This window comes from Ceratotherium simum, chromosome 35 (assembly GCF_057802395.1).
Source record: "Ceratotherium simum simum isolate JZ-2026a chromosome 35, ASM5780239v1, whole genome shotgun sequence".
Lineage (NCBI taxonomy): Eukaryota > Metazoa > Chordata > Mammalia > Perissodactyla > Rhinocerotidae > Ceratotherium > Ceratotherium simum.
In genome coordinates, this window is record NC_141934.1 from 2,033,321 (window position 1) to 2,053,692 (window position 20,372).

Below are 20,372 nucleotides of genomic sequence, written 5' to 3' on the forward strand. Positions count from 1 at the left end.
CAGTCACAGACTCGCTAATCAAACCAGCCATGACATTCCCTTAAGCCAAAGCCTAATCCAGAACAAAGGCCCTAACTCTCTTCAATTCTTTGAAGGCTGAGAGAGATGAGGAAGCTGCAGAAGAAGAGGTTGAAGCTAGGAGAAGTTGGTTCATGAGGTTTAAGGAAAGAAGCCATCTCCATAACATAAAAGTGCAAGGTGAAGCAGCAAGTGCTGGTGTAGAAGCTGCAGCAGATTATCCAGAAGATCTAGCTAAGATCACTAATGAAGGAGGCTACTCTAAACAATGGATTTTCATCTTAGACAAAACAGCTTTATACTGGAAGTAGATGCCATCTAGGACTTTCATAGCTAGAGAGGAGCAGTCAATGCCTGGCTTCAAAGCTTCAAAGGACAGGCTGACTCTCTTGTTAGGGGTAATGCAGGTGGTGACTTGAAGTTGAAGCCAGTGCTCATTTACCATTCTGAAAATCCTAGGGCCCTTAAGAATTGTGCTAAATCTGCTCTGCCTGTGCTCCATAAATGCAACAAAGCCTAGATGACAGCACATCTGTTTGCAACACAGTTTACTGGATATTTTAAGCCCACTATTGAGACCTACTGCTCAGAAAAAAAGGTTCCTTTCAAAATATTACTGCTCATTGACAGTGCACCTGGTCACCCAAGAGCTCTGATGGAGATGTACAATGAGATTAATGTTGTTTTCATGCCTGCTAGCACAACATCCATTCTGCAGGAACTGGGCAGTCATTTTGATCATGGATCGAGGAGTAATTTTGACTTTCAAGTCTTCTTATTTAAGAAATACATTTCAGGGCCGGCCCTGTGGCTTAGCGGTTAAGTGCGCGCGCTCCACTGCTGGCGGCCTGGGTTCGGATCCCGGGTGCGCACCGCTTCTCTGGCCATGCTGAGGCCGCGTCCCACATACAGCAACTAGAAGGACGTGCAGCTATGACATACAACTATCTACTGGGGCTTTGGGGGGAATAAATAAATAAATAAAATCTTTAAAAAAAAAAAAAGAAATACATTTCATAAGGCTATAGCTACCATAGATAGTAATTCCTCTGATGGATCTGGGCAGGGTAAATTGAAACCTTCTGGAAAGGATTCACCATTCTAGATGCCATTAAGAACATTCATGATTTATGGGAAGAGGCCAAAATATCAACCGTAACAGGAATTTGGAAGAAGTTGACTCCAACCCTCACGGATGACTTTGAGGGGTTCAAGACTTCAGTGGAGGAAGTAACTGCAGATATGGTGGAAATAGCAAGAGAACTAGAATTAGAAGTGGATGGGGCCAGCCCAGTGGCATAGCGGTTAAGTGCACGCACTCCAGGCTGGCAGCCTGGGTTTGGATCCAGGGCGTGCACCAATGCACTGTTTGTCAGGCCATGCTGTGGCGGCGTCCCATATAAAGTGGAGGAGGATGGGCACAGATGTTAGCCCAGGGCCAGTCTTCCTCAGCAAAAAAAAGCAGAGGATTGGCATGGATGTTAGCTCAGGGCTGATCTTCCTCACAAAAAAAAAAAAAGAAAGTGGAGCCTGAAGATGTGACTGAATTGTTGTAATCTCATGATAAAATTTTAAGGGATGAGGAGTTGCTTCTTGTGGTTGAGCAAAGAAAATGGTTTCTTGAGATGGAATCTACTCCTGGTGACAATGCTATGAAGATTGTTGATATGACAACAAACAATTTAGACTGTTACATAAACTTAGTTGATAAAGCAGTGACAAGGTTTGAGAGGACTGACCCCAATTTTGAAAGAAGTTCTACCTTGGTTAAAATGCTATCAAACAGCATTGCATGCTACAGAGAAAATGTTTGCGAAAGGAAGAGCCAATCAATGTGGCAAACTTCATTGTTGTCTTGTTTTAATAAATTGCCACAGCCACCCCAACCTTCAGCAACCACTACCCTGATCAGTCAGCAGCCATCAACATGGAGGCAAAACCCTCCACCAGCTAAAAGATTACAACTGACTGAAGGCTCAGATGGTGGTTAGCATTTTTTTAGAAATAAAGTATTTTTTTTTTTTTTTAAAGATTTTATTTATTTTATTTTTTCCCCCCAAAGCCCCAGTGGATAGTTGTGTGTCGTAGCTGCACATCCTTCTAGTTGCTGCATGTGGGACTCGGCCTCAGGATGAACGGAGAAGTGGTGCCTCGATGCGCACCTGGGATCCAAACCCGGGCCGCCAGCATCGCAGCGCGCGCACTTAACCACCAAGCCACAGGGCCGGCCCAGAAATAAAGTATTTTTAAATTAATGTATGTACATTCATTTTTTAGACAAAATGCTATTGCAAACTTAAATAGACTACAGTATAGTGCAAAATAACTTTTTTTATGCACTTGGAAACCAAAAAATTCATGTTACTCACTTTATTGTGACATTCATTTTATTATGGTGTCCTGGAACCAAGCCCACAATATCTCCAAGGTATGCCTGTATAGTTTCAGCTCTTAGATTTAGGTCTCTGATTCATTTAGAGTTAATTTTTGTATGTGGTGTGAGCTAGGAGTCTGACTTCATTCATTTGCATGTGGATATCCAGTTGTTGGAGCACAGTGTGTTGAAAGGACTATTGTTTCCCCCATAGAATTGTTTTGACACTCGTCAAAAATCAATTGGCTGGGCCGGCCCCGTGGCTCAGCGGTTAAGTGCGCGCACTCTGCTGCTGGCGGCCCGGGTTCGGATCCCGGGCGGGCACAGACGCACCGCTTCTCTGGCCATGCTGAGGCCGCGTCCCACGTACAGCAACTAGAGGGATGTGCAGCTATGACATACAACTATCTACTGGGGCTTTGGGGGGAAAAATAAATTTAAAAAATCTTTAAAAAAAAAATCAATTGGCTATCAAGAGAATGAAAAGACAAGGCATAGACTAGGAGAAAATATTTGTAAAAGACATAGCTGAAAAAGGATTGTTATCCAAAATATACAAAGAACTCTTAAAAATCAATAAGAAAACCAACAACCTAATTAAAAATGGGCAAAAGACCTGAACAGACACCTCACCAAAGATGTACAGTTGGCAAGTACGCATATGAAAAGGTGCTCCACATCATATGTCATTAAGGAATTGCAAACTATAACAACAATATTGTACCACTACACACCTGTTAGAATGACAAAAATCCAATACACTGACAACACCAAATTTTGCTGAGGATGTGGAGCAACAGGAATGCTCCTTCATTGCTGGTGGGAATGCAATATGGCACAGCTATTTTGGAAGACAGTTTGTTGGTTTCTTACAAAGCTAAATATACTTTTACCATATGATTCAGCAACCACACGCCTTGGTATTTACCCAAATGAGTTGAAAATTTATGTCCATACAAAAACCTGCACATGGATGTTTACAGCAGCTTCATTCATAATTGCCAAAACTTGGAAGTAACCAAGATGTCCTTCAGTAGGTGAATGGATAAATAAACTATGGTCCACCCAGACAAGAACTATAACTCAGCACTAAAATGAAATGAGCTATCAAGCCATGAGAAGACATAAGACGACCTTAAATGCATATGACTAAGTGAAAAAGGCCAATCTCAAAAGGCTACATAGTGTATGATTCGATTCCAACTATATGACTTTCTGGAAAGGCCAAACTGTGGAGACAGTGAAAAGATCAGTGGTTGCCAGAGGTTAGTGGGGAGGGAGGGATAAATAGGTGAAGCACAGAGGATTTTTAGGGCAGACTGTAATAATCTATACATCTCATTATACATATGTCATATAACCCATGGAATGTATAACACCAAGAGTGAGCCCTAATGTACCTATGGACTTTAGGTGATAATGACGTGACAATGTAGGTTCATCAGTTATAACAAATGTACCGATCTGGTGGGGGATGTTGATAGTGGGGGAGGCTGTGCATGTGTAGGGGCTGGGGGTATATGGGAGCTCCACCTCCTGATCAATTTTGTTGTGAACCTAAAACTGCTCTAAAAAAAATAAAGTGTATTTTTTAAAAATCAATTGGCCATAAATTTTAAAAAATTAATTGCCCATATTTTTGGACTCTCAGTTCTATTCCATTGATCCTTATGTCAGTAACACACTGTCTTGATTCCTGTAGCTTTGTGATCAGTTTAGACCTCAGAACGTGTAAGTTTTTCTCCAACTTTGTTTCTTTGCAAAATTGTTTTGGCTCTTCTGGGTCTGTTGCATCTGCATATGAATTTAGGATCAGCTTGATAATTTCTGGAATATAGGCAGTTGGGATTTTGATAGGGATTGCACTACATCTGTAGACCAATTTGGGGAATATTGCCATCTTTACAATATTAAGTTTTGCAGTTCATGAACATGGAGTGTCTTTCCACTTATTTAGGTCTTCTTTAATTTTTTTCAATGTTTAGTAGTTTTCAGTGTACAAGTTTTGCATTTCTTTTGTTAAATTTATTTTAAGTATGTTTATACATAAATTTATTCTTTTTCATGCTATGTAAGCAGAATTGTTTTCTTAATTTCATTTCTGGGTAGTTCATTGCTGGTGTATAGAAATACAATTGATTTTTGTATATCGATCTTATCTTCTGCACCTTTGCTGAACTTGTTTATCCATTCTAATATTTTTTGTGCAGATACTTGAGGATTTTCTACACATAAGATCATGTCATCAGTGGCTAGAGAGAGTTTTACTTTTTCCTTTCCACTCTGGATTCCCTTTATTTCATGTTCTCACCTAATTGCCATGGGCAGAGCCTCCAGTAAAATGTTGAGTACAAGTGGAGAGAGAGGACATCCTGCTGTTGCTCCTGATCAAAGGGAGAGCTTTCAGTCTCTCACCGTTGAGTGTAGTAGCCGAGGGTTTGTCATGGATGGTCTTTATCAGTTTGAGGGTGGTCCCTTCTGTTCCAGGTTTGTTGACTGATTTTTTCTGTGTCTATTGAGACGATCTGTGGTTTTTGTCCTTTATTCTATTAGTACAGCATATTACATTGATGGATTTTCACGTTAAATCGATGTTGCGTTCCTGGGATAAATCCCACCTGGTCCTTTTTATATGTTGCTGGATTCAATTTGCTAGTATCCACTTGAGCAATTCTGGATCTATATTCATAAAAGATATTGGTCTGTAGTTTTCTTTTCTTGTGATGTGTGGGGGAAGAGGGAGAATCTCCCTCTGCCCTTTCCCTTAAGGTTCTTGTGGCTGGCCAAATAATTAACAAGACAGGTTAGCAGGAGAAAATAATACCAAGTTTAATAACATGTATACATGAGAGAAACTCAGAAATGAGCAACTCGTCCCTCTGTCTAAGCTGCTTGCTTAAGTATTGCAGCTAAAGGCGAGGAGCGTGTTGGGGGCGGGTAGTGGCCTGGGACTTCAGAGGGCAGGAAGACAGTTCTTTTCAGGGTCATCTATAGGTAAGGTGGTCAGGGAGAGACAGAGTTTTTGATAAAAGAGGCTTGGTGCCTTTCCTATTGTAACCTCTATCCTACATTATCTTTATAGCCATCATGATAGAAGATCTGTTCCAGGAAGGAGCCACCATGTCAAATTCTTTAGGCAGTTAGTGGGGGAGGTCAAATGTCCCTCAGAGAAAACAATCAAGGTAAAGAGATATTTCAGGGTGGCCAAATCTTGATCTCCCACAGTCCCGCCTTTGAAACTAAAAGTTTCACAGTCCTTTTGAAACTTAAAGAAGTTTCATAGTCCAGAAGCTGAGTTGGTAGATTGTTTCATCTCACTGAACACATTTCTTAGTCCTGATAATAGATCAGTTCAATTAAATTCCTTTTGGAAGGTGGTGATGCAGGTGGGCTCTCAAGGTTATGCCTATATTGTGGAAGCAAGCAATCAAGTATTTAATAGAAGCATTTCTATGTAAGCAAAAGAAAACAAGGTTAATGGTTGCAGCAAGTTGTAAAGCAGTTTCTGAGTTTAGAGGACAGCCAGTTAAGATTTTTAGATGTCAGCGTCAAAGCATCTTTTGCAGTTTAAAATATCTCTGATGATGTCATCGGGTAATCTCTTAAGTTTATATCACGTCCATCAGCTTCAGTTTGTAAGGCTTCAGGAAAAAGAGCAGGTTCAGTTTTCAGTGATTCCAAACGAAAATGATGGAAAAAAGCAAAAACGTTAGTTTGGACATCTGTAGCCAGATATTTCAGGAGACTAGAAGAAATCAGGATCCAGTCCAGTCAACAGATATAAAACAAAAACCTCAAAAGACAATTAACAAAACTAGGATCTAATATCCACAAATTTATACTATAGTTTTTACTGAAATATAATTTTTCTCTCTAAAATCACCCCCATTTTTATTAAGATAGCAAAATTAAAACTAGTTTGCAAAATTAAAACTAGTTTGCAAAATAAGTCTAGTTCCAATAGAGTTGGCCCAATTATTTACATAAGTACAGCAAGAATAGCAATTGATCACATAGGCTCTTTTAAATCTGCTTTGCTGGAACTTTTTGTAAGGAATCTCACATTGAACTTCAAAGGCCTCTCGAGGCCAGGAAAGCCAAGCCAAGGATTTTGTCATCAGACTTTGCCTGCAATACCTACAGATTTGGGTGAATTCCTCTCCTCCGAGGTTCCCCCCAAATATTTCGAGGTTCCTTGTACCTGCCAGATAAGTGACATTCTTTACTTATCCTGGTAAGTGCTGCTTGGAACATAAGGTACCAGGCCAATATTTCCACGTGGCTTTATTCCATAAAGTCCAATCTTCATTCTTCAAAAGCTGTATGGTTATATCGCAAATATGATGTTCCAGTCACAACCTTGGTAATATAACCAGTGTTTAACCAGTGTTTCCAATTGTGTCCTGTTATAAGGAGAACAGATTCTTATTGAACTTATGCAAATAACTATATTGCCATGAAAACAACAATACTCACTAAGAGTTTCCAAATTCGAGGGATCAGATAGAGAGAAAAAGATAAATATTTCAATTTTACTTACAAAAGTATCATTTACCAAATTGCTGTAAGTCATAGCTATCTCGGGAGAAAAGAGAAAAAGTTTTCTTTAAATCTGAAAAAACAAAACATTAAAAATTCAGCAATACTTCAAATGAAAAATCATAAAAATTATAATCATCCTTATCAGGTCGTTCAGTCCTGTGTAATCCATTCTTGATCCCAGTCTTTTTGTTAGCAGCTTCATGAAGTTATCAGTCTCTCCATCAGATTTCTATAATTTTTTACCAAGTTCAGTTTTATGATCAGAAAGTTTGTCAGAAACCTGAGTTCCAGTGTAAATGTCAGTCTTTTTTATGAATTTTTTTGAAGTTGAAACATTTTGCAAAAGCATTAGAGCAAAGAGAAATGTCTGTAAACAACAAGACCTCAGAATGGCAATTGACAGAGAAATTAGGTTAATTTTGTGACATACAACACTTTAAAATAATAATAACCAGAATTATGACTGATAACCAGCAGAATTTCAGTAATGTTATACAATTTTAAAACACCTATGTCAATAACGTCTGCCCACAAAATACCACCTAAGCAGGCTTATCATCACTTGTCTGACAATGCTTTCCATGTAATTTAACATACTGAATAAGCCTAATAAGTTTAGTATCTTTTTCTTTATAGGAAGAGAGGAAATTTCTTTGAGAAGTTTCAGGGCCCTTTGAAAATTCTCAAAGTGAAAAAAAGACTTTATTTAAGATATGAATTTTGGGGAGCTTGTCAAAAATATAAAAGGGCAAAGCAAACAGCATTAACAGTCTAAAAAGCCTTAATAGAGAGACCTCAGTCTTTTGAACGTAGGAAATTATTTTAACAGTTTTTTTTCCTTTTCTGTCTTTTAGGTAGACTTACCCAAAGGTAAAGAAAAATCTTTTATAACCTCTGTATCAAGTTTAAGCAAATTATCCTTTTAAGAGAAATAAGACCAAATTATAATTTTCTACCAGCTTACTTCTGATATTACAACTCATTTACTTAATTAAATTTATTTTAATCTTAGCAAAGTTGACCATGCATAAAACTCCTTTTCCAGAATTCCTTCCACAAACCTTCTATAACTTTCTTTTTACATTTAGAATTTGTCCCATGTCTTTTTTTTCCCTCCTAGTACTTGAGGACAAATTTATCTTTCTTAATCAACCAAACAAAACTTTTCCATTTTTTGTACCTTTATACATCTTACTTTCCTTGTACACAGACATATTTTTCTTAATTTTTTAGTAGCTTCAATCACATATATTAATTAGAAATTTTAACCTTTAGGAACCTTAATTTGTAAGTAAAAACTAAGTAAACAATTATAAACTTTCTTTTACATTAGTATCTTGTGGCTTGGAAAATTTATGAACACTTCATAACTTCTAGAAATATGTTACTTTATAGTACAATCTTTTAATAAAACACATGTTTACCAATAGACCCAAAACATCTTTTAGTTTTCCTGTAATGAAAAGCCAAAAGTAGACAAATGTATATTTAGCAATCAATGTCTAATATCTTATCTTATTTGGAAATGATGATACTCAGTGAATTTTTATCATAAAATTTAGCAAAACTCTAAAGTTTTAAGTCACCAAAAAGAGTTTGGAAGCTGTAACCACCATAACACATAATTATTGTTTAAAGTTTACCCAACATTCATCTTTTTCACAACTATTTAGCTACTTATTCCCAATAATTATTTAGATTGCTTACAAGACTTCATAAGACTTCAGATAAAATTAGTCATTTAAGTTACTATTTTTTTTAACCAGTTCTGTAATAGAAATAACATCAGTTTTTTCCTACAAAATTTCATGTAAATTTCATTACCTCTTACACCTTTAGACATAGTTTTCATTGAGACTTTTATCAATAGGTCTTGGTCTTCTAATTTTGGACAAGGGAAGCATTCCCAGTCAGACATTTTAAAACATACTCAGGCAAAGTTGATGTAACCTCTTTATATAAAATTAGCTCAAACATTCCAATCTTTATAATCTTACCAACACTTACACTTTTACATGTTCTCAATTCAATTGTAACCTGAGTCAAGGTCTTAAGGCTAGTCAAATTTTTCCCTTCCTTTTTCTGGCCTTAATTCTTAGGTACCAATTAAACAATTATGTGAGAGCCCTCAAAAAAAACTTTTTTTTCCCCCAATTTAGAAGTTTTTCCAATTCAGTGGATCTGTCGTCTGGCCATTGACGAGTAGGATCTTCATTTGTATATTTATTCCAATAGCGACTCGATCCAATAAGCCTTTTTAAGGAAAGACCCAGAGGTAACTTTCTACACTTAGAATAAATCTTTACCATGGACGAAAGAGGCGTCCCTGGTGAGGGCGCAGATGATGTAGCCCCCATGATCCACAGAATTCACTCCCAAAGATATTCAGAGAAAGTAAAGACCTTCGTTGCACAGGCGGTAAGGATGGTGTAGTGAAAACGGTGTCTCCGGTCTCCCACAATAGTGTGGGACGCCTCCAGTCACAGACCCGCTAATCTGTGACACCGGGCAGGCGATACTGGAATGGGATTTTTCCAGCACTAACAAGCAACAAAGGTTAAGACGACAAAAGCCCTTATGGACTGGGCCCTTTATGACAAATTCCCCTGAGAGCTTGGCACAGCCGGACAAAGAGACAGTTCGGAACCCCAGTCTACTCGACTGGCCACCAAGGTGCACTCCGGTAAATGCACCTTCCATATGGTGGAGACCAAGGAGAACATCCTCACTGGTCATAAAGCCAAGTTTTCTCAGGACACAGAACGAGACAGAGACTACTCTGGGAGGAAAAGAGATCAAGATCAAAACCAAGAGTAGTCTACCAAATTTAAACCAAGAGTCACTAAAAGCACAAGAAACTAGTTTCCCAAATATTTTCTCCTGCCAATCTAAATTTAGAAAGAGAAAAAAATTCTCACCACTTCCTTCCACCGGACCCTGCAGATAGAGATTCCAGGAGGCTGACGTGGTAAGAAGTCTTACCTTTTGCCGGCTTTCGTCAGGCATTCCCGTATCTCATCATCTGCAGTAGTCCAGCGAGAAGCCAGGTCTTCCAGCCAGAGGAGGCAACTTGCCAGCCAGTGTGGATCCTGCCGACTATGCCAAAACTGTGGGGGAAGAGGGAGAATCTCCCTCTGCCCTTTCCCTTAAGGTTCTTATGGCTGGCCAAATAATTAACAAGACAGGTTAGCAGGAGAAAATAATACCAAGTTTAATAACATGTATACATGGGAGAAACTCAGAAATGAGCAACTTGTCCCTCTGTCTAAGCTGCTTGCTTAAGTATTGCAGCTAAAGGCGAGGAGCGTGTTGGGGGCGGGTAGTGGCCTGGGACTTCAGAGGGCAGGAAGACAGGTCTTTTCAGGGTCATCTATAGATAAGGTGGTCAGGGAGAGACAGAGTTTTTGATAAAAGAGGCTTGGTGCCTTTCCTATTGTAACCTCTATCCTACATTATCTTTACAGCCATCATGATAGAAGATCTGTTCCAGGAAGGAGCCATCATGTCAAATTCTTTAGGCAGTTAGTGGGGGAGGTCAAATGTCCCTCAGAGAAAACAATCAAGGTAAAGAGATATATTTCAGGTGGCCAAATCTTGATCTCCCACAGATGTCTTTGTTGGGTTTGGTGTCTGGGTGATCCTGGCTTTGTAGGATGAGGTGACAATATTCTCTCTTCTTCTTGCATTTTTTGTTGCTTTCTCTTCACTGCATCTTCATGGTGTTGCTCTGTGTAACTGCCTTGCTCAGTGGAGTCTGACACTTGGCCCAGCCACGTCCCTGGAAGTTTACGGTTTATTGTGTCAGCCACGCTTGGCCACGAGTATCCATTGGAGGCTGGTGCCTGTGAAAGGGGGTGTGGTGAGAGCCCCTCTCTGGGTAGATAAGAAGTCAGTGCTCTGAAACCCTGCACACCAGCTCTCAGGTGGTCATCGGTAAGGCCTTGGGGGAGCTCCTGTTACAAAACTGCCCAAGCCTCTTGGTTGGAAATGCGTTTTTCTGGATTTCTGTGAAGGCATTTCAGAATAAGGAACATCTGCTCAATTACGTTCAGGCCCCACAGGAGCGAGGTAAGGGAGATGTCACCCCTGCAGGAAGTGGGAGCCCATCTGAGAAGTTCCTCAAGACAATGTCAGCCAAATATCAGAAGGGAGCAAGGGGGCCGGCTAAGGCAGAGTGTTCTAAGTGGCACCATCTTGTCTGGGAGTCCACCATCCTGTCACCAGCCCACTGAGCCAGACAGCCTGCAGGTGCCCCTAAAATCCTATTCCACAAACCACATATAAACCTGACAACATGGAGAAAGTTCTGGGGGAAGAGGATGTCTGTTTTGGTTTTGCTTTGCTTGGATGGATTGTCGTCATTTTGCTGTAAACAAGTTAACACCTGTCACACCAACATTTCCACCTTCAAAGAAGTGGGAGGAGCAGAAGGACAAAGACCCCTCAGCCCCAGGAATAAATAAGCCTGGGGGGGTGGGGCTTGTGATGGTCACGTGATGAGACACATAATGTGCTCCTGTGATGCAGGGACTGGCATGGAGTAGATGCTCAGTCCATGATACCCCTCATGGATATCCACAAGAAGGGAGCTGCCCTTAGGGTCCCCTGGGGTCCTGCAGGCTTGATAGGTGCTCCTGGGCGAGGAGGGGCTGCCATTGGTATCTGACGAGCCCTAGGGGTGCCCCAACCTGGAGGGCTGGTTGTCGTCCCCAGGAGTCTACTTGCCTCCTTTCAGGACACTGTCTGTAGCTGGAAGCTCAGAACAGCCAGTGTGAGTTCTGCCCATTCACAAACACTCCCCAAAGTCAGGCACTCCGTCAATGGAGGAGGGTGGCTTCCTGCCATCCCATTGTGCCGGGAGGTCAGGGACTGCCCAGGGCCTCTCAGCCAGATTCATACCCTCATCTTACCAGAGTCTTGCCTGATGCCCGCAGCCCCCACACCTCCCAATGTTGAGGGGCCTGGAGGGTGCCCAGCAGGAGGAATATGTGTGTTGGGATGAGGGATCAAGGAGGGTGTCTGCAGCAGTGCAAAACGGGTGGGTTCCGGATAACCACCCCCAGACCTGGACCTTAACCTCCACCAGCCTCCCGAGGCCACCCCGTGACCTGGGCTAGTCACTTACCTGGTCACCTGGGCTTCCTCATCTCTGAACCGGGCACAGTAATAGGGTTTCCCTAGAACCTTGTGAGCTCTGGTCTTGACCATGTGAGGTGTGGGTAGGGGGGCCTGAGTGCCTGTGTGACCATGACATAGAGCCCAGTGCTAGATCTGGCACCCAGAGGTGGGAGTGGGCCCTCTGCACAGAGGGGCAGTGGCAGTGACAGCAGGTGATAGCAGGTGAGTCACAGCAAGTCCTATGGGGACGGACTCAGGCGAGAGAGGAGGCAAAGACTCTGATATCAGGGGACAGTGGCAACACAGAACTGGCTCTGGTGGCATGTCCAGGCATGGGGGCAGGGCACACGGTACAGGGCATGCCCCGCTCCAGGTGGGGTGAGCTGCTATACCAGACTGGCGAGGCGGGAGATGGGGCAATGATTGCCTGTGTCTGAGGCCAGGTGGCTGTCTTGGCTAAGCCCAGGGCCACAGAATCGCTCCTATTTCAGGTCCTGGAGGCCTGGCCCTGCTCCCACGAAGTCTCGGGTTTCCCACTTGCTTTAGGGTCCCAGACCACTGGAGTGGTTCCTAGCTGGGCTCCCTGAGGCTGCCCCCTCCCCACCAGCAGGGCCCCTCCCAAACGTGCTGTCCCTTGCCCAGGAAGCAGGCCAAAGGGATCTACTTGCTTCCCTGTGACCTCCTGCCACCCTGCTGGCAGGCCCTGACCCTGCCTCATCCCAGCCCTCCAGCTAGCCAGTGGTTTCAGGTTTGGGTCCCCAGGGCAGGGTCAGAGCAAGGACTGAAGGCTGATCAGGACCTTGCTGGGCAGCCCGTCACTCCCCTCTGGCTTTCCTAGGTGCCGACAGCCGGCTTGCTGCTCCTCTCAGCTGCCCACCATGGCCTGGGGGCTGCCCAGCACCGCCAGCCTGGTGCGCTTCTGCCAGAAGCTGAACCGGCTGAAGACACTGGAGGAGTCCACCAGGGAGACGTCACTGCAGCGCCACCTGACCACGCTGGACCTGACCCTGCTGGGTGTGGGTGCCACAGTGGGCTTGGGCCTCTACGTGCTCACAGGCACTGTGGTCAAGGAGATGGCCGGCCCTGCAGTACTCGTGTCCTTCGCTGTGGCTGGCGTGGCCTCCCTGCTGACAGCCCTGTGCTATGCAGAGTTGGCGGCATGTGTGCCCCGCAGGGGCTCTTCCTACCTGTTCACCTACATGTTCATGGGTGAGCTGTGGGCCTTCCTCATTGGCTGGATATTGATCCTCCAGTGTCTCACTGGTGGCGCCGCCATAGCCCGCGTCTGGAGCAGCTATCTGGATGCCATCTGCAGCCACCACATCCGCAGCTTCACTGTAGCCCATGTGGGCATCTGGCAGGTGCCCCTCCTGGCCCAGTACCCAGACTTCTTGGCTGCTGGCATCCTACTTTTGGTCTCTGCATTTGTCTCCTGTGGAGTCCGCATCTCTTCCTGGCTCAACCACATCTTCCTTGCCGTCAGCCTGGTTGTCGTCCTCTTCATCATCATCCTGGGGTGTGTCCTGGCCCGCCCGCACAACTGGAGCGCTGAGGAGGGCGGCTTTGCACCCTTCGGCTTCTCCGGCATCATGGCCGGTGCCGCCACCTGCTTCTATGCCTTCATGGGCTTTGGCGCCATTGCTGTCTCTAGCGAGGAGGCCCAGAACCCAAAGCGAGCTGTCCCTAGGGCCATCGCCATCTCAGTTGCCCTGGTGGTTGGCACCAACATCCTTGTCTCCACTGTGCTCACCCTCATGGTGCCCTGGCACAGCCTGGACCCTGACTGGGCGCTCACTGACGTCTTCTACCAGCGGGGCTATAGCTGGGCAGGCTTCATCGTAGTGGCTGGCTCCATCTGCGGTAAGGGGCCCTTCTGGGCAAGGTGGGAGGGACCAGGGGAGTGAGGCCCTGCCCTAAGTCTCCAAGAGAACCAGGTCCTTTCCTGGCAGAGGGACTTAGCCCTCATCATATTCTCCAGCAGTTCTGTCACCTAAACTGGGGTGTCCCATTCCTGTGTGGTGAGGGGGAACAATCCAGCACCCCACACACACTCAGACTCACTCTGGGAGACCAAAATCATGCTATGTTCCCAAGGGGCCACCCAAGCCCTAGGCCCCAACAGCAGCCCCTGGTGGGCCTGTCCACCATGCTGACCAGTCTCCCATCCTCTGCCACAGCCATGACCACTGTGCTGTTCAGGTACATCTTTTTCCTGCTACATATCATCAGTGCCATGGCCACCGACGGGCTCTTCTTCCAGGTGTTTGCCCACGTGCACCCCCGGACACAGGTGCCCATGGTGGGCATTCTGGTGTTCATGGTCATCATGGCTTTCCTAGCGCTGCTGCTGGACCTCAAGACGCTGGTCCAGTTCCGCTGCATCGGCGCACTGCTGGTCTACACCTTCCTGGTCACCAGCATCATTGTGCTACGCTTCCAAAAGGCCCCTCCATCCAGTTCCCTGGGCCCAGTCAGCCCTGTGGGCACAGAGCAGGCCTCAGCCCCTGAGCCTGGGCAGCCGCGACCAGCCCTGAGGCCCTACCTCGGCTTCCTGGGTGGGTGCCGGCCTGGAGCTGCCGTGGCTTGGGCACTCGGTGTCCTGGTGGCCTCGGCCATCACTCTGGACTGCGTGCTGGTCTTCTGGGACTCAGCCCTACACCTCCCTCTCTGGGGGTACACCCTGCTGCTCCTGCTCAGCTCCGTCATGTTTCTGCTCAGTCTCCTTTTCCTGGGGGCCCACCAGCAACAGCGCCGGCAGGATACCTTTCAGGTACTTCCTCCAGCCAATCCCCTTCACTCTCAGCCCAGCCAGCTCCCCTCGCCCCTCCCTCCTCTGCCGTGGCAGGGTGCACCAGGGCTCCCAGGGCGGGGGAGGCCAGTCCCCCAACCCCCTCTTTCTGCATGGCGAGTGGGCCCTTGTCTGCAGAATCTCCAGAAGTGGAGAAGGCTCTGAGGACTCCTGAGAAATGAGGCTCTGGGCCAGCAGACCTTCCCACAGCCAGCCCAGCCCTGCCCTTGCCCCCCCAGATTCCCATGGTGCCCCTGACTCCAGCCCTGAGCATCCTCCTCAACATCTTCCTCATGCTGCACCTGAGCTCCCTGGCCTGGCTGTGCTTCTCCATCTGGATGCTGATCGGTGAGTGGGGGCCAGGCTGGGACCCCAGGTGGGCTGCAGGAGGAGGGCAAGCAGGGAAGCAGGGCTGGGACCTGTTTTTCACGCTTGTGTCACTCTTGCAGGACTTGTGGTGTATTTTGGCTACGGCATCCGGCACAGCAAGGAGAACCAGCGGGAGCGGCCGGGGCTGACTGCCCCACGCGGCAGCCTGGAGGAGACGGTGCAGGCCCTGCAGCCCCTCAGCCAGACACCAGCCCAGGAGCCCAGACACACGGGGCAGCCTGACAATCCATGAGGACCACTAGGGAGCTGCTTGCCCTCCCCCACCTTCTCGGGAGACCAGAGGGGCTGGAAGTCCCCTCTGCCTGGTGCAGCTCGGGTTTGCAGGCCTGCACATGACTGGGGGTCCTCAGGACTGCAGGACCTTAGCCCAGGTGTCAAGTCTTTGGGAGTGGGCTGTGGACAGCGCTGGTGTGGTGGACTCTTAACCCAGCGCCTTCCCATTTATGACCAACTCCAGCTACCTGGGCAGGTGGAGTAGGGCGGGCAGGGAAGAGGCCCCCAGCCCCGGGGATCCACAATAACAACATGTGGCCTGCTGCCATGTCCACTGTGGCATCTTTGTGGCACAGTCCTCACTTGCTCCCAGGATCTAGACAGTTGTCCCTAATCAACAGCAAAGTTGCCGGGTTCTCTAAGAGGGAGGTACCAGGACTGGGACAGCCCTGAGTTAGGGACATGGCCAGGCCTGGGTCTTGGGGTCTTGCCCGCAGGCCAGTGCCCTCTGCCCAGCTCAGAGGGGAGCTACACACACCAGGCACAGAGGGGTCCCTGACAGGGTGGAGTCAGGCTCACTCCCAGGCTCCACACATGTGCCCTCGGGGGTTGATCCAGAGAGCAGAGCCTGGACCCCAAGGCGGCCGCCTAGAAAGGGCTGTGGAGTTCTGGGGTTCCCTCGGTTTCCCAGGGCTCCCAGAGAGCAGAGCATGTGCCTGAGGCCTGCCCCGGGATGTGGAGGCCCACCTGCCCGGGTACACGCACTCCAGGGGCACATGCTTGCCAGCAGCCAGAGGGAGCCATGTTGGCCAGACTCACCAGACCCAGCCAAGCCGCTCCGGTGCCCAGAGTGAGGGTTGTGGGAATGAGCCCAAACTTCCCTGCCTGAGGGAGACCTGGGCTGAGTCTCTCTGGCTGTGGCTGTCACGGATCCAACCCCTCACCCTTGCCTGCCCCAGTCTGCCCCCTACCTCCAGTGACAGGGATATCAAAGGATCCCGTAGAGCTTGAACAGGCTCCAGGCCTGCACACCTGAGGCCTCCCACGAGTGAGCAGCTGTCCTGGGGGCAGGAGAGTCTAGTGGCCTGCTCTGCCCACTCCTGGGCGGGGCTCCCCCTCACAGGCCTCATCTTCGTCATCCACTGACTCCATCCACCCCCAGCCCGAGTCCTGGGTCTCAGCCGTGTGTCGTTGCTGAGGACCCAGGGGACAAGCAAGCTGGGACCTGCCTCTCAGAAGCTCCCTGCCTGCTGAGGGGATGGGGACAGAAGGGTCCCAAAACATAAACTGGTAGTAGGGATGGGGGAGGCGGTGGCAGGCCTGGGGCTGTGGGGTCCAGAGAGGGGCACTCACTCTCCGCTAGGAACCAGGGAAGGCTTCCTGCTGGGAGACTCTCAGGCTGGTTTCCCAGGGGTCAGGAAGGAGTTCTAGGCAGAGACATAGGGTGGGCGAGAGCACAGGGTGAGGGGAGGAGGGCGTGGGTGGGGTCCAGCCCCACATGGTTGCAAAGGGCTGGGGAGGTCAGCGAAGCCAGGCCAGGCCCAGCGAGCAGTGTCAGGGGCTTCACCTCCAGGCCTGGTGGCTGTGTGCACGTATGCGTGCGAGTGACAAGGTGACAGGTGACAGAAGGATGGGGGCCTGCTTAGGACACTCAAAGACATGACAATACATGCACACAAGATCCTTGAGTGCATCCTGGATCGCAAAAAAAAAGATTTAGGGGCCCCGTGGCTTAGCGGTTAAGTGCGCGCGCTCTGCTGCTGGTGGCCCAGGTTCGGATCCCGGGCGCGCACCGACGCACCGCTTCTCCGGCCATGCTGAGGCCGCGTCCCACATACAGCAACTAGAAGGATGTGCAGCTATGACATACAACTATCTACTGGGGCTTCGGGGGGTAAAAATAAATAAATAAAATCTTTAAAAAAAAAAAAGATTTAGGACTATTATTGGCGCAGCTGGGGAAATTTACATATTAGAGTTATCTGCCAATGTTAGATTTCCTGAGTGTGACAGGAGGCCAGCGGTCACCTGGGGAAGGTCCTCATTCTCAGGACAGCATTGAGAGGTGAGTGTCCAGATATCTGCCACTTATTTTCCAACGGTTTCCTGTGAAATCTATCTACATATATCCGGCTCACTCTAGAGAGGGAGGGAGAAAGCAAATGGGGCAAAAGGGTAAAAAAAAAAAAACCCTGGTGAACCCAGATGAAGGCTATATGGGTTTTCACAGTACTAATCTTTGAAGTTTATTCTATAGATGCTTGTAATTTTTTAGATAAAACCTTAAGGGAAAAGTAAAGACAGCCCGCTGTGTGGTGGAGGGAGATGCTGGAGGCAGGGTGGAGTGGAGGAGGGGCTGGGGGTGAGGGGTCCCAGCTGCAGCAGGGGTGTGGGGGACACACAGGGTGGAGGCCACAGGGCTCACTGCGGAGGCTGGACGGAGCCTGTACTGGGCGACCTGGAGCTGAGAGGCCCCCCTCCTGCCCTGGGGACCCCTCCACACACAGCAGAGCATCCAGAGGGATGGGCCAGGCTGGGGTCTGTCCTGGCCGCCACAGGAGGACAGGTGGAGGGGCACCTGGCTGAGGAGCAGCAGGCGGGCAGTGGGGCCGCACCTGGAGTCATAGCTCCTCTCCTGCAGCTGAAAGGAGTCGTGGGGCTGCCGTCAGAGCCCCCGGCGTCCAGGTCACAATCCCAGCAGATGTGGATGCCCACGGCCCCGCCCTGCACACAGCACATCACTGCTCCACCAGCACACAGGCAGGGACCCTCTCCCCAGCCCTCCCAGAACCCTCCCCCCAGGGGCCCACCAGCAACACCAGGTCCTCAAAGACCCCTCCAGCCCCAGCCCCTAGGTCCCCGATGAGGAACACAGGGCAGTGGGGCTGAAGCCTGGGTCACAGTGGCAGCACTTAAACTAGGTGGCGTCCCAGGTCTCTAGGGCATTGGACCTGGGAGGGGGTGAGGCCCAGGGGTCGGTCCAGACGGGACAAGGAGGATCCGGGGCAGCCAGGACCCCCCCATGCTGACCTGGAGAAGTTGAACTTGCTGAAGGTGACAGTGTTTTGATGAACAGCATGAGGTTCTCAGCCTGGAGCAGCAGGGGCTTCCTGCAGGTGGGGGAGGTCAGGGGCAGGCTCTGCTGGTCCTGGGACCTGCCCTGGGTGTCAGGGACACTTACACAGGCACAGTGTCGCTCTCCACGGGGCACCAGCCCCGGATCTCACAGGTCCTATGGGTCCCACTGAACTCCACACACTGGCCCATTTTTATGCCTTGAAAATAAGACAAATTCCAGGCTCTCAAGACTCCACAGGGCCTGGGGAGGGTGTGGGCAGGGGGCTGTTGGCAGAAAGAAGACACACAGAGGCACCACCAGGCCTGCATGAGGGCGCCACCCAGGGTCCCAGCAGGGCCCCCTGAACCCCCTCCCAGTGGAGGCGCTGGAAGACAGGCCCACAGTTACCGTGGCTGTGCGTCCCCGTCTCCCCTCAGGACAGTCCTCGTCAGCCCAGCGGTTCACAGTGGGATGGAGGGTGCTGAGGTGGTGAGAGAGCAGAGTTGTCCAGGCCCAGGAGGTGTCTCCCCTTCGTGACCCAGTCCTGCTGTCCCCAAGGACGTGCCTTTCCCCCTCTTAGCCCCCAGGGTTCCCTGAGTTTGGGGACACATGGGAAAGCTGGGGGGTGCAAATAAAAGGAGGTGGTCAGAGGGGAGAGGGCGAGCAGCCCCGGCCAGATCGGGGTGCAGTGCTGCATCCCAAGAAAGAGCGAGACTCCTTCCCTCCTGAGAGTTCTGTCCCTGGTGGGGGCAGAAATGACTCCTCAAGGCCTGGCCTCCTCCAATTCCGATGATAGAATAGGGAAGGTGGCGGGACTCTGGGAGGGTAAGTTCATGCCAGGGTGGAGGTGCTAGGCGTGGCAGACTAAGGGAGGGACCCTGGTCAGAGGGGCCTATAGGGAAGTGGGACCCCACACACTGGACAAGGGACCACAGGCCAGTCCCTTCCCAGCTTGTTCTGCTGTGAAATAGGGACATTAGTGCCTGCACACGGTCACAGAGTTCTGGGCATCGGCCAGGAGGGGATGGTGGTGAGCTTTCTGCGAGTCCCAGACCCAGAGAGGAAGCACCCTCAGGCGTCAGGCACTCACACAGACGTGGTTCTGCCAGGCAGAGGGTGGACACCTCGGGCTCAGGGGCAGCAGGAGGAATGCAGCACCAGTGTGGCAGGAAGGGCCGGAGACTGAGAAGCCAAAGGAAATGGTGGGACTTTGTGGGGGTGGGACTGCGATAAGTGGGCAGAGGACAGAGTGGGGCCACCTGCTCTGCCTCGCTGTCCCTACCTATGTTCTGACTCCGCCTCTCCTCTCCACCCTGGCTGGGCCACCATCTCCTCCGAACAGACCCCACGGTGACCACCACGGGGCCCCACCTCTGCCCTCATCCACCTCCCTCCAGCAGCCCGAGTGGCCCATCCCAGTGACAGACGATCGAGCGCCCCTCCCCTGAGCCCATCTGTGGCTCCTGATGCTGCTGTCTCCAGTTCAGCTCCTTAGAGGGGCTCACAGGCCCCTGTGGTCTGGGGCTACCCCCTTCCTGCCCCAGTCCAAATCTAGGCTCCACCCCACTCAGCAGCAGGGAACCCTGGAGGGGCCTCCTCTCACACAGTTGGGGCCTTTGCCCATGCAGCCCCTCTGCCTGGACATCCTCTAGATCCCACTCAGCCTCCCATCCTGCAGGAAACCCTTCCTGAGGCCCCGGGTTGGCTGACGTGCCTCCCTGGGTCTCCCAGCTGCAGCTTCTGCCCCATCGCAGGCCCTGCCACCCTGGCCGGGCTGTGTGTGCAGGAGCTCTGGGAGGTGGGGAGGGTGGAGTTCTGCAAGCCTGGTCTGGGGGACGCTTGGCAGGTGTTTGCTGGAGGCTGTGACACTA

General features: G+C 49.1%; 1 protein-coding gene across 3 annotated transcripts in view; it reads left to right on the forward strand.

Annotated features, from left to right (window-relative positions):
- LOC101387861 (cationic amino acid transporter 4) overlaps positions 1 to 17,381 on the forward strand; it is a 60,994-nt gene extending 43,613 nt beyond the window's left edge. The window contains exons 2-6 of one of the 3 annotated variants that reach the window (XM_087423788.1): positions 10,399 to 10,498; positions 12,891 to 13,912; positions 14,230 to 14,822; positions 15,080 to 15,188; positions 15,290 to 17,381. In XM_087423788.1, coding sequence (XP_087279914.1) covers positions 12,931 to 13,912; positions 14,230 to 14,822; positions 15,080 to 15,188; positions 15,290 to 15,462 — 1,857 coding nt within the window. In that variant the 5' untranslated portion in view covers positions 10,399 to 10,498; positions 12,891 to 12,930 and the 3' untranslated portion in view covers positions 15,463 to 17,381. The remainder of the gene's footprint in view (positions 1 to 10,398; positions 10,499 to 12,890; positions 13,913 to 14,229; positions 14,823 to 15,079; positions 15,189 to 15,289) is intronic. The other 2 variants (XM_014796707.2, XM_087423789.1) reach the window with 2 other exon arrangements.
- The last annotated feature ends 2,991 nt before the right edge of the window (positions 17,382 to 20,372 follow it).